Source organism: Setaria viridis, chromosome 7 (assembly GCF_005286985.2).
Source record: "Setaria viridis chromosome 7, Setaria_viridis_v4.0, whole genome shotgun sequence".
Lineage (NCBI taxonomy): Eukaryota > Viridiplantae > Streptophyta > Magnoliopsida > Poales > Poaceae > Setaria > Setaria viridis.
In genome coordinates, this window is record NC_048269.2 from 1699579 (window position 1) to 1715304 (window position 15726).

Sequence of the window (15726 nt, forward strand, 5' to 3'; positions counted from 1 at the left end):
AAGAGAATACCACTCAAAGGAGCCGAGCTATACCCATCACAAGACCCCTTCTTGCCCTTTCGGTAAGACTACCACAAACCAGAGTCTCTAATTAATTTGCCAAGACTAGAGCCTATTGGTCTTATGGTTGTACTGTTTTCCTCGATGATCACTCCATGTTCCAATTAACATTATCATCATAATAGTATAAACAAAGTATAGGTAGAAGGATGGTTAGGGACACTTACCTTTCTCCAACGAAAAGTTACTCTTACTGCTCTTCAGCTCTTGCTCTCATGAAACTCTTAATCTTCAAATCTCTCGAACATCGATCCTTCTACTCGAAGCAATCACCGGCACAAACATACAAGCAAACAAACAAGTACAACTAAGAACAATACACCAATCAAAGAGAAAATCTTTAAAAGAGCATACTAAAGGATAGGGCTTGATACCAAGATCACAAATGCAAGAAACGCTTAAAACGGAACTATGGTTGAAAAGATAAAGCTATCGAGAGGTTTGAATTATAAAAGAAAAGATAAGAGCTACATACTTCATTTATTTTAGTTGAGGAAAATAATGTAATATTTACATATGAAAAGACGATGTAAAGCTTAGTCAAATTTTATATATAAATATTCAAGTACAATTTATGCCAAATTAACTTTATGTAAACATTTATTTTAAAAATAAAGTATATGTAAACATCTAAGCGCATAGCTTTATGATTTGATTGTACTAACCAAATTATAATTCAAAAACAAAATTATGTTTATATTATCCAAATTAACATTTAGTTATGAAAACTCGAGATGTAACCTAGGCAGCTTTTATTTAGAAAATAAATTGAATAATCATTAATCAAATTGAGTGTGATTATGAAAATGCCGAGGTGTAGCTCTAATTACCTTTTAATTGGAAGAGTTATTTAATAAAGTATTAACCAAATTTACATTAGTTGTGAAAACACGGGGTTGAACTCTAATTACATTTTAATTAGACAAGCAAATATACAAGTACTTAATCATATTAATATTTTAAATAAATTACAAAACAGAGATCATGATTAACATTGCTTCTAATGCATGAGTTTAAGTTGATATGAATCTAATGCAACAAAAATGAGGTTAAATGGAGCTAAAACATGTAATCTACGGATTAAACAAGGTAAGAAGGACCTAATTTGGTTAACCGTAGACAACAGGGGCTAGCAAGGAAGATACCTTAGACTCAGTGAATAGTCATTGTGAATAGGTGAGACCTCAGGGTTAGATCTGCGAAAGATCTCGAGTTGGATTGGATCTAGGGATCAGAAATATTCTAGGGAGTTTTCTGCAGATTAACTAAGACACAAGGAAAATAATCAATAATTACAGGTTTGGCCAGGGGCCTTTCTGCAACCATTGGCAATCTTCTTCCTTGGTCTACGGTGGCTCTGCCTGGCCAAATCGGCGGTGCTCCGGCAGGCAGGTGGCTCTGGTGGGCGGAGCAGGAGGTGGAGGAGATCGCGGGGTGGCTCACGACGGCGGGGTGGATGGGTTCTGGCCGGAAACTGGCCGGCGGCCGATGACAAAGGATGGCGGCGGCTCGGCTTCAGCGACGGCGCAGCGCAAGCGGCTCGGCACGCACGGACGGGCGGCGAGCGGGTGAGGGTGTAGTCCAGGGCGGCTACACGTGCGTGTCGTAGGGCTAGCGGCGACGCGACGTGCTGGGGGTGGCGATGGCTCTGTAGGCGGCGGCGCAGCGCGAGGCATGGGGTAGCGGTGGCGGCGCGAGCAGCGCGTAGGGGCTCGGTGCAGCGTTATTTATAGGCGCGCGGGTGGCGCTAGCATGCTCGGCACGCATGCCGAGGAAGGCTGGTGGCGACGCCGCCAGGCCGAGCTCGGCCTGGGCACGAGCAGGGCCAGCCGATAGGCCTGGTCAGGCCTGCGGCTGGGCCGGTTTAGTCGACGCAGGCCGAGCCCAAACTGATAGGATAGGTTTGATTTTTTTTCAAAAAATCATTTCCCATGTAAATAAAAATTCAGAAAATCTAGATAATTTATTTAAGTCACGAAAAATACTCTGAAAATCCTAAAAATTACAGAAAAAATTCTAGAGATAGATTGGGACATGATGAATCCAAATAAAATACTTGAAGCTCATGAAAAGGATTCTAGAGCCTTCCGAAAATTGGATTTAGCTCTTAGAAAATGAGAATAAATTTCAGGAAATTCTGAAAAATTCTCGAAAGATCCTATTCATCGTATGAACGCATTTTTGAAACTTTTGCACTTGTGAAACACGAGACTGCATCGGCATAAATGCAACACACGAAACAACCTTATTTAATTTAGAAAAACAAATAATTATTTTTCCTATACTAAATTTGCTGTGAAGAAAAATAAATGTTGGGAAAATTTTAAAATTATGAGAAAATCATTGTTTATTTATTCCTTTTAATCACATCCTGAAATCCAAAAATTTCAGGGTGTACAAACTCCCAGCTCCGACTTCTAGCTTATGTAGGAGAGCAGAATGGGCCTAAGGCTGAATGAGACGTAGGATCTCAAGCGTTGCTAACCTCCACTCAGGCTTCTTTGGTGCCGACACCCATGCTCGAGATAGAGATGGAGATAGGGTAGGGTGCACGCAATTGTGGTGCTACCGGTGGGCGCCCGACAGGCTGACGATAAGGGCCTCTCCGATGTTAATTTCACCAGCGAGCTTGTTTGGGGTGGGTTGGGGGCGGATTCCAATTCTTGTGACCGTGGAGTCGAGCGAAGCAGAGGAAGACAACAAGATAAGTGAGAGATGGCGCAGAGGATAGAAAAAAGATGGAATAAATGGGAAAAAGGAAAAAAGTTTTTTTTTGCCGGTCTTTTTTTTCTTATTCTTTCCTTCTTTCTTACGTATGGGTCCCACATGTCATAAGAAAGTAGGGCTTTACATTTAGGAGTTTTTGCTGGAGAGAACAAGTTACTTTTAGTAATTGTGAGTTGGAGAAACATAAATTCTTATACAGGTGATGTTTATTATAACTGTGATGAACTATATATGGAACTGTGATGTAAATAGTTGGAAGATATGTTATTATATCTGCATTATGGGATGAAATCGTGTTTGCTGAATTCAGTAAAATTGTGATAAAATATCTTGATAGATTTTTTGAAATATGGTATTGTATCGATGATTCGAGGTTGGGGCAAATATGGGGTAGTGGCCTACATGTAAATTTATTTCCACATACGGCGGATGTAATGGTCCACTTGTGGTAATTGATTTCCAGATTTCTTATATGCATGTAGAAGTGGTCCATTTCTACAAGACTTTGATCACACGTGTCAAGCGAATGTAATAGATTTTGATTGGTGCGTTTCAAACACCCTACTGCAACTTCTTAAAGTGTGAATATACGTGCATAAGTTGCTTCCGACGTGATAAATGTGCACAGTACATACTCCACTCACGAGGGAATGGCGCCCAACCATAGGTATATATTACAAAATGGAAATTAACTGATCATTTGTAGTACAAAATTCTACTCCCTCCGTCCCAAACTACTATTCATTTTTGTTTTTCTAGGTGCATACTCCCTCCATTCCAAATTACTATTCGTTTTGGCTTTTCTAAGTGCCTAGCTTTTGCTACGTATCTAGATATAATATATATCTAGGTGGATAGCAAAATCAATGTATCTAGAAAAGTCAAAATAAATAGTATTGGAACAGAGGGAGTAGTATATATCTATGTGCATATTAAAAGCTATGCATCTAAAAAAAGCCAAAACGAATAGTAATTGAGGATGGAGGGAGTAGCCGCAAATTCTACCATTTCTCCTGACAATAAGAGAACTATTCAGAAACACAACACACTTACATATTACTTCTCATTTAAAAGAAAAATAAAAGAAGCATATATTTAAGCGTACAATGGCTCTGGCTTCGTGCTCAATACTCATTGCTCATGACGAAAGGTGGTATCTCCGGCTTCAAGACAGGTTTTTTAGGATGCTCGGAAAGTTGCTGCTTCAATTGTTGCCAGAGTTCGTAACTGTACGAACCCTTGAGCCATACTTCCTTGAGAACCAATAGATGCTCCAGCCCAGAAATCTGCAAAGACGACCCACTAGAGCAGTGAACCACAAGCAGCTGAACGCTGCTCGTTATGTAATCTTCTCCAAAATTCGCTTGTAATCTGGTGGTGCAGTCGATCTTGAAGATCCGGAATTGCTTTGTCCAGGGACGACAGGGAGGGTCTTCCGGAACTCCAAAATGGACTTGACTAACTTGAATCGGCTTGACACTAACACGACCATGGATACTTTGACTTGGAAATTGTTCGTAGAAACGTGTGTCCTTTTGTGTTAGTATGGTGATCTCAAGATCAACCTTACTCAGATTGTCAAGCTGCCTCATCCAGTCTGGCAATTTGTGTACATGCCCGTACAGCTTGAGGCTCTTCAGGGTCTTAGGTGGCTTGGAGATGCCATCCAAACAACAGAAGGCACCCTCCTTATCCTTGTCAAGTCGCACAGACAAGGACACCAAATGGGCATGATCTGAGATGGCAGAAAATAATTTCTGGTAGTTTCCCTGGTTGATGCCGGACACCCCAAGCTTACGCAATTGGGTAAGCATCTTGAGCTCGTTCGAGATGGCCTTCCTTCCTGCGCCACCGACATTGACAACACCAAGAGTTTGTAACATTGTCAGCCTCCCAATCCCTGCAGGAACCTTAACACTGCTGTCATGTGCTTGTTGTTTGCTTCTGTTCAAATTGTTAGACAAACAACCAGATACAAAATTCTGTGCTCTGCTGCTCCATGGTGGTGGTGTTGATGTGCCGACGACCTCGCCTGCAGCTGGCAGGCTTCCACTTGCTGCTTCAGCTGGGCTTGTCAAATCATCAATTGGTTCAGTGGTGCCAGCATTGATGTACTGGAGCTTCTCTAGCTTGGTGATGACAGGAGGCAGGGTGACTATGGAAGTGTGCTTGACATCCAAAGTCTGAAGCTGCCTCAGGCCACCCAATGAATTCGGCAGATAGGTAATCTCCCTGCACCCTCGCAGGGAGAGGAACTTAAGTCGAGGCAGGAGCTTGGCAATATGTCCAAGGTCATCATCTGTTACACCTGAAGTGTCCTCCAGATCCAGCACCCGAAGCAGTCTCATATTGGTATTGGCAGAGACAAAGAATGACCTCCACTTCCCAAACACTGTCAAAGACCGTAGCCGTGAGAAGTCGATGCTCTCGAATACAACCTTGTCTCTATCCCAGCTGCTCCTTATAGTGAGGTGTTTCCCTGCGCGTTGCGAGCTCAGGGTGCAATGCCCTTCCAGGGTAAAAACAAGGTTGTCTTCCATTGGCCTTGAGACGATGTATTCCTGCAAGAAACCATTCTGTTGGTGTAGGGTCTCGCTTGGTGTGTCCTGGACCTGGATTATGCTCAAGTCGATGAGGTCGGAGAACAGTCTTCTCCCCTCCTCATCTGCGGTTGTAGAAGCTTTGTCCCTGGAGTAACCCTCTGCAATCCACCGCCTTAGTAAACGCCTCTGCCTGATGTTGTGGTCTACTGGGAAGACTAACAAGTAAAAGATGCATGGCTTGAGTGTATCTGAGCAAGCATAATCAAAGTAGAACTGCATCCAAGAAAACAGACGCCTCAGCCTACGGAATCCTCTGGCTTCCGTCTCCAAACTGCCTATAAAGTCATCATTTATATGCTTCAGCCTCTCAGTGGATGACTTGCAGTATTCACCTATCGCAGTTATTATTTTTGGAAGCCCACCACACTTGGATAAGATAGTTTTCGACAGCTCCATATTATCAGGAGTTGGTTTGTTGTCCCACGCGACCTACAATTAAAGGAAATAATCAATTCATAAATATACACAAATTAAAATCGTCGGAAATGATGAGATAAGTTCGATATTAAAATTAATTTCAAATTTAAGCTACCACCTTGAGATCTAATTCATTTTCAAATTGGAAATACCTGATAAAAAGTTTAGTTCCAAGAAACATATTTAAATATGGAAGGTCTGTCAAACCAAAATCGAGCTTAAAATCAAATTTCATAAGATAAATTGCAGTTTCAATATATATAATTCAGTGTAAATTCAGGGCTGGGCAAGTGCTCTCATGGGATAATGGCAACAGGAGCACAATCTCAGTCTGTTGGTCCGGGTTCAAGCCCTACATCCTTCTTAAATTCAGTGGCTAAAGCCCAGCCACAATATAGGGATGCACGATCCAGAATGAAGTGTTATTGGTATTAGTCTAGTGTAGCGGTGAAAACGATACGGATATAATCCCTGTCTGACCAGAGGGGTCTATATATTGGATAGTCTGTATCTGAATATAGATATTAAATGTCCGTACCATATTCGTATCCGTACCTGTATACTCAAAGTGAACATCTGATATGTAAATAGAATATACATATCATATCCTACATATTTAACACACTAGACTAGGAAGGAAAATAGATAGAATACTGTTTTCCTCCCTAGTCCTAGTGGTATAGGAACTATCTTTCACGGTTTAAATAGCACGTTACTCCCTCCATTCTCAAATGTATGGTGTTTCAATTTTGTCCAAATCTAACTTCTCTGACTTTGACCAAATTTAAGGAAACACATTAACATACACGAACTAAGATTCATTAAGTCCATGACATATCTCTTGACAATGCACTTATTTGGTATTGTAGATATATATTAATAATTTTTTTCTATAAAGTTGGCCAAAGTTGAAGAAGTTTGATTTAGACTAAAAGGTAAAGCAACAAAGCATCTAAGCACCTTATATTTTGAAACGGTGGGAGTACTTTTGAATTGAATTAGTGTAAATATGCTAGCTAAAACATTGTTGTTCCCCTTCCATAGCCCTCAAACAATGGCGATAACATTTTCACATGCAATTAAAATATGCATACAACTAGAGCTTGTCCAAAACACAACATTCACATTCCAAAGGAGAAGAAAAATTGGGTTTCACTATGTCGAAAAAAGCTTACTGCAAATCTATAAAAACAATGCATGTATGTCAACGATTTTCTATCAATATATCAGAGAGCATCGTAATACAGCAAATGATGAAGCCGACGTCTATGTACTGAATAAATCATAGATGGTTTTCAAACTAGGGAGCTGTCTAAAATATAGTTTGGAACACAACAACAAAGGATAAAAGCATATATGCAATCTATGAAAAATAATGATGGGTAAAGTTAAAACCATTTGAAATGAGTAGCAGGAAAAAGGGCCATACAAAATTTCATGCAAATTAATAATCTTGGTGTGGTTCTGACCAACCGAGGCAATAGGTGTGCATCATTGTTGTCATTCTGGGCAGCACCACGATATCGACTATGAGAGGCGGTCGTGGGCTGCAGTACTATGGTACAACAGAGGTGACATCTTGTTAGGCAAGCTTCATATCTCTAGTGTCCCCTTCAAGGCTTGAAGCCTTCAGCATGCACGATGCTAATAATGACATCATCACCATGAATACCACCCACAAAATGCAAAGCACAACAACTTTTGCTTCCAAATATCATTTTAGAAAACAGAAGGTATATATAATTTCCAATGGAATGCATAGGGCTAATAAAGAAAATATTGATTTTGCATCTGGATGGAAAGTGCACGGCGCAAAGAAAGAGGGTGCTGGATTTTGCCATAAACACCTAGCTAGATCTCTGACGTCCTACTTCTTGATGTTCCCACTCTAGTTCTTCAAGTTCTACATATAGATCCCTCTCTTTCCATGTATGCACTCTTCATTCTCCAAGTCCTCAGAGTGGAGCAACTTCTCGTTGGTCAAGTAGAGTGGTCAGATGTTGATGAGTAGAAAGGGATCGGACACCATGAGTTTGTTAAGATTTTATAGATTTTACTAGAGATTAGGATGGATGTGATATGCACCACCATCAAATGTCATTACAAAACTCAATTTAATTTAAAAGATACAAAAATGAAAAAATATTTTCTGTCAAGAATTTACAATAGGTTTTTGAGACCATACACAAAGAGTATATTAAAAAGGATCTTTTTTAAGAAAAATCTTGCCCAATGAGTGCAAGAATCTTTTTATTATATGCATGATATTAGATTTTTAAGACCACTTCAAATTCTGTTCAAATTGTGATATGAATGTTTGATTTTGTGCTTGATGTTAATAAATTTAGGACTTGTTCAAATTATGAGATGAATGTTGGATTGTGTGCTTGGTGTACTGTTCATTAGAACAATTTGGGACTTGATGTTGAATGAGATGAATCAGTTAAATTTGTTTGATGTTTGATGCTAGAGTGGAAGCTGGAGCATCTAGAATTGCTTAATTTCCCCTTCATTTTATTTTGTGAAAAATGTAACACTCCCAGTTGATAACACCAACAGCGCCTTAGGTGGCCTAAGGCGCAGGACCCCTAAAAGAGGCCCGAAATAGGGTCCGAGGGTTTGTTTGTGAGGCATAGAGACTTAGTTCTAACATCTTGGGATCTCTTTATAAAATCTAGGGACATGTTTTTAATATTTGACCCCATCAATGGAATAAACATAAACAATCATCTCCTCCTCCCTATAAATGAACCCTATAGCCCTAGGGTTTGGAGGAGAGAACTTTTAGCCATGTGTTTCTCTCTCACTCATGGTTTCATGGTCATTTTCCCCCTGTCTCATATCTCCTGTTCGGATCTCGGATCACAACACTAGGACTTTCACTATGGTTAGTAAAGGAAGGAGTGATACTACCCTCATTATTCCCAGATTCGTGCTCTCGGTTCAAAATATAGGAGTAAAGGGTGTTACTGATTGGGAGAGAAAGCCACTTGTCTCATAGTGCTTAATATTCAACTTATAAATGTTTTCTCATTTCTGTTCATAAGTCAGATTTACTAATTGATTCACAATTTACTTTCAGATTTTATTTGTACCATACCATGTTAGCCTTTTCTTCAAACTTGTGGATTCAACTTTTTAATTATACATATATGCAAATGTTTTCTCCCAATAACTTGTTGAGGCTAGTCTCAATGCACAGTTTCACTGCATAGTTACCTAGACTGAGAACTAGGTAATTGTGCCAGATAAGCATCATGGGGATGAAACTCCCTCTATTAATTACCTTGCCAAGTCAGCAATTTTGCTGACGTGGCATTGAATTTAATATCATGAAACTCCCCATTAAGACTGGCCTGAGCACACATGTACACACCCATGCTGTTCATACACATCTAGAAACTAGAGATGACCCTGTATACTACCTCTTCTATGCTGAGGATAATAATTAGGTGTGCACTTCAAGAGCAGCTGGGTTTGTGGGCAATCTGCCAATCAGTTTAACCAAAAGTTGCATGTGCAGCAAGTGATTACGAGAAGATAAGCGATCTACATGAAGTCTCGTGGTCCATTCGAGGATTATGAGCAAAGTTACGAGCATCAATCATGGAGTAAGTGAGCGAACCACACTCCAAAGGAAATAGAAATTAGTTGAATTGCTAGAAGCCTAGCTAGAACTTGAGAAGCAGGATGGTTGAGACACCGTACGTAAATGCACCTTTATGAAGAGATTATGGGCTTCATCAGCTTGAAGGCCTTTGACGTTGACTCGTCGTTGTTCTTTAACTTGACAATGCCTGGCCACGCTTGCTTCATTTGTAATAATGACAACTATACAACCATCAACCGGTTGGGGAAAGAAGGCTTCTTTTATCGAGTCCCATGCATCAGTGGAGCCCAGGCCCTCAACAACAACAAAATAGTTTTCTTGGCGCAGAAGCTTGCGACATTCTTCAATTAGGTCTTGGCCTTGCATGATACCAACTGCCACTGTTTCCATGGCTTGAAGATCATCTGAATAGAAATCCACAAGTAAGCGCCGAGAGAATTCCGTCAGATTGAATGGATGAGGTACACGGACCCAGCTGTACTTGGCAAATCGCTTCATAAGATCAAAATGTAAATATTGGTCACCGAGTCTGAACCACGGTGATGTATTAAGCATATGATGGTAGTAACAAGTTCTGACGATATCAGACTTTCCAACGGCAGCAATCCCCCACACGGACACCACTCCATAATCTCCTGGCTCTTGCAGCTGCAGGAAGAGGTCTAAGCCCACTTCTAGACGACTGCTAACAAGTTGAAATGTCTTAGTCCAGCCATGTGCCTCTTCCCTTCTGGTGGAGAAAATCTCATCTGGACTATCTCGAATTCCACAATACTGCAAGTGCATAATAAGATACATAATTGCCTTATTAATAAATCCGCATGGTTACCTTTTTCCTTTGGAAATCTTAGTGTTACTAATTGAAGGCTCTTTTGAGCATCCAAATTAATCTGCATATACATTCTCATAAAAGTAAGAAACATCTAGCCATGAATTCCGTATTTTCTAAACATCACTAACAATAATAGCCATCAAAACTACTTGTTTCTGAAAAGCTACCACCCTCTATACTAATGAAATAGTATAAAGTAACCACTGATCTTTATCTAAATTACCCACTTATGTTATTATGAAAAATAATCTAAGGTAACCCTCTTAATTTTGTATTTAATTATACTCATCTTGATTATTAGGCATATCCTAAACTATGCCATTTAGTAAAGTGATCTCAAATAAGTCTCTAAATTTTCATCTAAGTTACCTAGTTCTGTCCTTGTTAATATACGAAAAAACCTAACTCAAGGTCTATACAAGACCTAAGTATTAGAGATACGTATAGCCTATGTATGTACACGTATCGTATACTAAGCTTTGGCTGTCCTGACCAGTAGCTGTACTAGTGCCAGGCATGGACAAAGGTAACCAAAACAAGAAAAAAAAGTGACCAAGATCGAATCAATTATTTTAAATATTTTTGCACTAAAAAAGAATGGGCTGGGCCTGAATAAGGAAAGCCTGATGCTTGCCCATGAGTAGACACAGGCGCAAACTTGCCCGAAACTAACCAGCATTTTTTTTGACCTAGCCTGATAAATGCTCAGTTGTATTATACATGGATGATATGGCTCAACATGTAGGAATGTATACATGTAGGAATGAAATGATGACCATATCAATTTTCATGCCAAATACATAGCACAAGCTAATATTTTAAACTAAATACATATCAACTACTCCCTCCGTTCCAAATTGTTGGTCATTTTAGCTTTTTTGGGTGCATAATTTTTACTATGCATCTAGATATATTATATGTCTAGATGCATAATATATCTATGAATCTAGAAAAGCCAAAACGACCAACAATTTGGAACGGAGGAAGTACATATGTCAGTGCAATGTAGGTGAAAAACTTAGAGTTAATGGGGACCTAAATATTAATTGGTAGTTAAATAAATTAGAGAGAATATATCATTTTTTTCGGTTGAGAGAGTAATAAGAGTGGAACCTATGATGGAATATTTGTACGAGCTAGCGTATACATTCTTAAGGAAATTAGTATATTGTGGAAAGACAGTAAAGGACAATGCAAACTTATTTCAAACATACCTCAGCCACGCTTGCTTGTACATGGTCTTTGATGTTGAAGACTCGATCTTCATGATTTACACAATGTTTGGCCACATTTGCTTCATTTGTAATGACAATAATGCAACCTTTGACATGCTCTGATAAGAAGGAAGCTTTGAACAAATCCCAGTCCTTTGTGGACCGCAGACCGTTAATAACAACGAGGCAGACCTTCTCCCTCAGAAGCTTACAACACCTTTGAATTAGGTCTGCCTCCTCTATGTCATCAACTATTCCATTAATAGACTCTCGTTCAACATCTGTCAAGCCACCAGATGCAAGATCAAGATATAACTGCCGAGATATGACACTCAAATCAAACCAATAGGCCGGTACATAAGCCCATCCATACTTTTCAAATTCCAGTCCGTCCAACTCTTTCTGCCTATCCAGTATGTTGCGGCAAACTTTTTTTATAAGAATTGATTTGTTGGTTCGGGAGCTGCCGTACACGGAGATGACACCAGGATATCTCATCTGCTGTTTGAGTTTGCCAACATCAATGGGACACTCTGGGACCTGCAGGTAAGAACGTAACGCTATGGGTGAGGAACTCCAGGCCATACATATATGGCTTGGTGGGATGCACAACAATTTTTAAAATAAGTTATGATGTCCACTATTACCTCATAAAATTTTAACCTAAAAGTCCACTAGTGCGTGAGGGAAAAAAGACAAATCTTATCAAGGAAAATTGGACCGGTTGACATAATTGGAGGAATAAATTGAACAAAAAACAAGGTTAATTAGGATGTCATCCAGACTTATTAGGCTGAATCGAGGGGTGTAATTATTTGGACTTATTCCATTGCCAATTTCAACTAGGAACTATTTGTAAAAACATAGAATTCGGACAAACATATATATATTCAAACCCGATTCTCAATTATTTTTATCATGCAAAGCACATTGAAAACTAATTTGTTGTATTATGTAAAGCATTCCTTTTCTATTAGTCCAACCGGGATGTTTTGATAACTCTTGGAATCTTGAATCTGTGTTTTTTGAAGAGAAAATACCATGGAACTTTGGACTGAGCTAGGTAACTAGTACAAAGGCCCAATTCCTAGTGATAATTTAACATAACGGGTAACGACCACAACTTTTCTGATAATTGGTAACGTGCACAGAATCCTAACTATAGGCCTCTCCAGTCTCTAAAACCCTGACGTGCCGGTCACACAATTATATTTTTGTTGGATTACCTCCGGCATGTACGTGGTTATATGGAAGGTTTGCAAAATTGGACTTGGTGTTACCGTGGCCTTGAAGTTTGGGTTCCCGTGAAATTTACCTTTTGTCTCTCAACATTTTCAGATTAGAAAGAATTACCAATGTTGACAAAATATTAGTGATAGCACTAAAGCTATCACCAAATATAATACATATCGGTAATGTATAATTACTTTTATTTCAAAATATATATTTAAAGAGATTGATGGTCAAAGCACCATATGGATGTTCCTGTCAGTATCCCAAAGGAAAAGTGTCCTGAAAGAGCGAGGATCCTTGTATTTATGCAAAGGATAGTAGTAGAATTTTAATATCCATTTGTTTGCTCATAGTACGATTTAAATAGCGTTCTTTTGAGAAATTATTCATTATACACGGGAGCAGAGCAAGAAGTAAACCATTCACTCAAGATCGTTTTTTTACTCCGTCTGTATTCAATTTTTTGTAGGAAGTAATTGACTATGCAAATTATTATTTATATTAGATACTAAATCGCTACGTGACCAGTATCCTATTGGACGAATTGTGTTGGCCAAAGCATAACCTAGACAGTCAAAAAAATGTCTTAATTACGAAAAAAATGGCAGACAGAGTACAAATTTTATGGAATTAATTAACTGACGATGTTGTTCCAGGATTATTACCTTTCTGAACAAGGCACAAAGAGAATGACCGTCAGGAAACCTTCTGAGCTCCGACACAAGGTATGGCTTCCCAGTGCACATAAATGCCATCCCTATGTCGTGCGTGGACACGATGATCCGGCTGCCATTCTTACAGTCCGGCAAGAGCATTTTGATGTCGTCCCACTCTACCACAGTGGACACATCCTCGAGGACGACGAGATACCTCTTGTGTTTCATGAGCTGCTGCATGAGCTCGGCCTTCATGAGATGGTCATCCTCATCCACCGCTGCTTTCATCCTCGTCCGGAACTCCACTTCTCCTGCATCTGCTTGGTGATGAGAGCTCCAGCTCCTGCGGCATAACTGAGTCAGCAAGCTCTTGAGGAACTCGTTGGGGTTGAAAGGCTGCACCAGCTTCACCCAGGCGCGACTCTTGAATCCATCGCAGATGTCTCCATGACAGTATGTCTCCATGATCATGCTCCTCGCCCCAAGATCACCTCCCGTGCTCCCCCAAACCGAAATCACCTGAAGGTCATCGCCGCCTTCACCGGTGATCAACTCCCGGAGGTCGCCCATCCCATGTAGCTTCCCAGCGGCCTCCCACACCTCGCGAAGGATGTGGAACGCCGACGGGCTGGCGGTAGTAGCCGGCTGCTCCGCCGGCTTGGAGATGGAGTGGGAGCTTCCAGCCGAATCGCCGGTGAGGTTGTACCGCATGTTCCTGTGGCTTACATCCTCGACCCTGGCCTTGAGCTGCTTTATCTCGGCGGCAGCCAGGTCCAGGTGCTGCGGCGGTACCAGGCACGATGGCAGCGTGCGCCACAACCACGCCGACGACGACCTCTTCTCCAGGTGGACGACGAACTCGACGCAGTCCTCGACATCGAAGGCCAGGTCGCGGAGCAGCCTCACCCAGGTCCGCACCACCTCGTTGTCGGCGGCGCGCTCCCTCTTGGCGACGCTGAGGGACGACTGCATCATCTGGAACTCGGCCGTGATGAACTCCAGGTCGTGCTGCACCTTCTCGTTGAGCTTCGCCTCGTCCTCTATCGCCGACTTCACCGTGCTCACCGTCCCCTCCACCGCCGTCTTGGTCAGCCCGAACGCGAACTCAGCCATTGTTGTTGTCTGAGCTCTCGATCAGAAGGCTCTATACAACAGTGTGTTCGTTTGTGTTCTTGTGTGGTGGAAGCTATTAGCTAGCTGTCAATTATGTTGATGCCGCTAATTACGATGACATAGCGACAGCCTCGCAGGAGCGACGGAGGGCTTTATATAGAGAGGGGAGCAGATCCTGCAGATGTAGGAAATGTTCCATGCATACCCGGCCGGCGAAAGCAGCATGGATTCGTTGAGTAAGCCAAGTTGGATGATAGTGCATGCATTTTACCCCCAAAGCAAAGCTGATTCCCGCCTTGCGTGCCCGATGCCTTGCCGATTTGCGTGCTAAAGCCTGTCTTACCACGATCCTTTTCCACCATTAGTTCCTTCTCTCCTCGGAGAGTAAAGCTCTGACCCTATTCAGATTTAAGACTAAAGAGATCAGGTGTGGTGCTTCCGTGGGCAGTAGGTCTTGTTCTGCAAAGCAGGTAGTTAACAAATAAGCGCATCGCTTTAACTTGTTTCCTGATTCCATGCTTGTGAATTCGCGATGTCAGGCGACACTTTATCTGGTCCCTGTTGTGGCGACCGAGGAAGATTTAAGAACCACGCACTACCGGAAACACTAGGCTTGCCGAGTGCTAGGGTGTTTGCCGAGTGCAATCCTTCGGGCAGTCGGCAACCAATCTCTTTGCCGAGTGTTGCAAGAGAAGCACTCGGCATAATAACAACACTCGGCAAACAAACTCTTTGCCGAGTGTAGCGAAACAAACACTCGGCAAACTAGAACAAAACACTCGGCAAAGAATAGGCACTCGGCATAAGACCGCCATGTCGATATCCGTTTGGGGGGTGTGCCGGCCGTTAGCACTTCGCCGTGTGTCCGTTAGTGGCACTCGGCAAAGAAATAAGTTTGCCGAGTGTTTCCTCTCGACACTCGGCAAATATATATGTTTGCCGAGTGTTTTCCCTAGGCACTTGGCAAATAGGTAAGTTTGCCGAGTGTGTTTCCTGGTACTCAGCAAACAAATAAGTTTTTTCTTCCTCTGACCTTGAAATTTTTTCTCCTCTCCACATACAACATGTGGTACTCCATGTACAAATTTGGCATATTTCTAAATCTGTTTGCTATATTTAATTAATTTATTGCATTTCAAAGAATTTTTTGTATAAATCAAATTTGAACTGCAAGTGATTCAAATAAGAGAATAAAATGAGTAGAAAAATGATATTCATGTTAGAGGCCTTACCCAGGAAATGAAAAGAAATTTCGAACATC

At 41.1% G+C, this 15726-nt stretch overlaps 1 protein-coding gene across 1 annotated transcript; it reads right to left on the reverse strand.

The window, feature by feature from the left end:
- Positions 1–3290: 3290 nt before the first annotated feature.
- On the reverse strand, positions 3291–14572 carry LOC117862784 (uncharacterized). Its single transcript, XM_034746309.2, has 4 exons — positions 13362–14572; positions 11464–12003; positions 9526–10191; positions 3291–5819 (listed from the first exon to the last, which is right to left on the reverse strand). The coding sequence occupies exons 1-4, from the start codon at positions 14463–14465 to the stop codon at positions 3912–3914; spliced, it is 4218 nt and encodes a 1405-aa protein (XP_034602200.1). The 5' UTR covers positions 14466–14572; the 3' UTR covers positions 3291–3911.
- Between the last annotated feature and the right edge of the window lie 1154 nt (positions 14573–15726).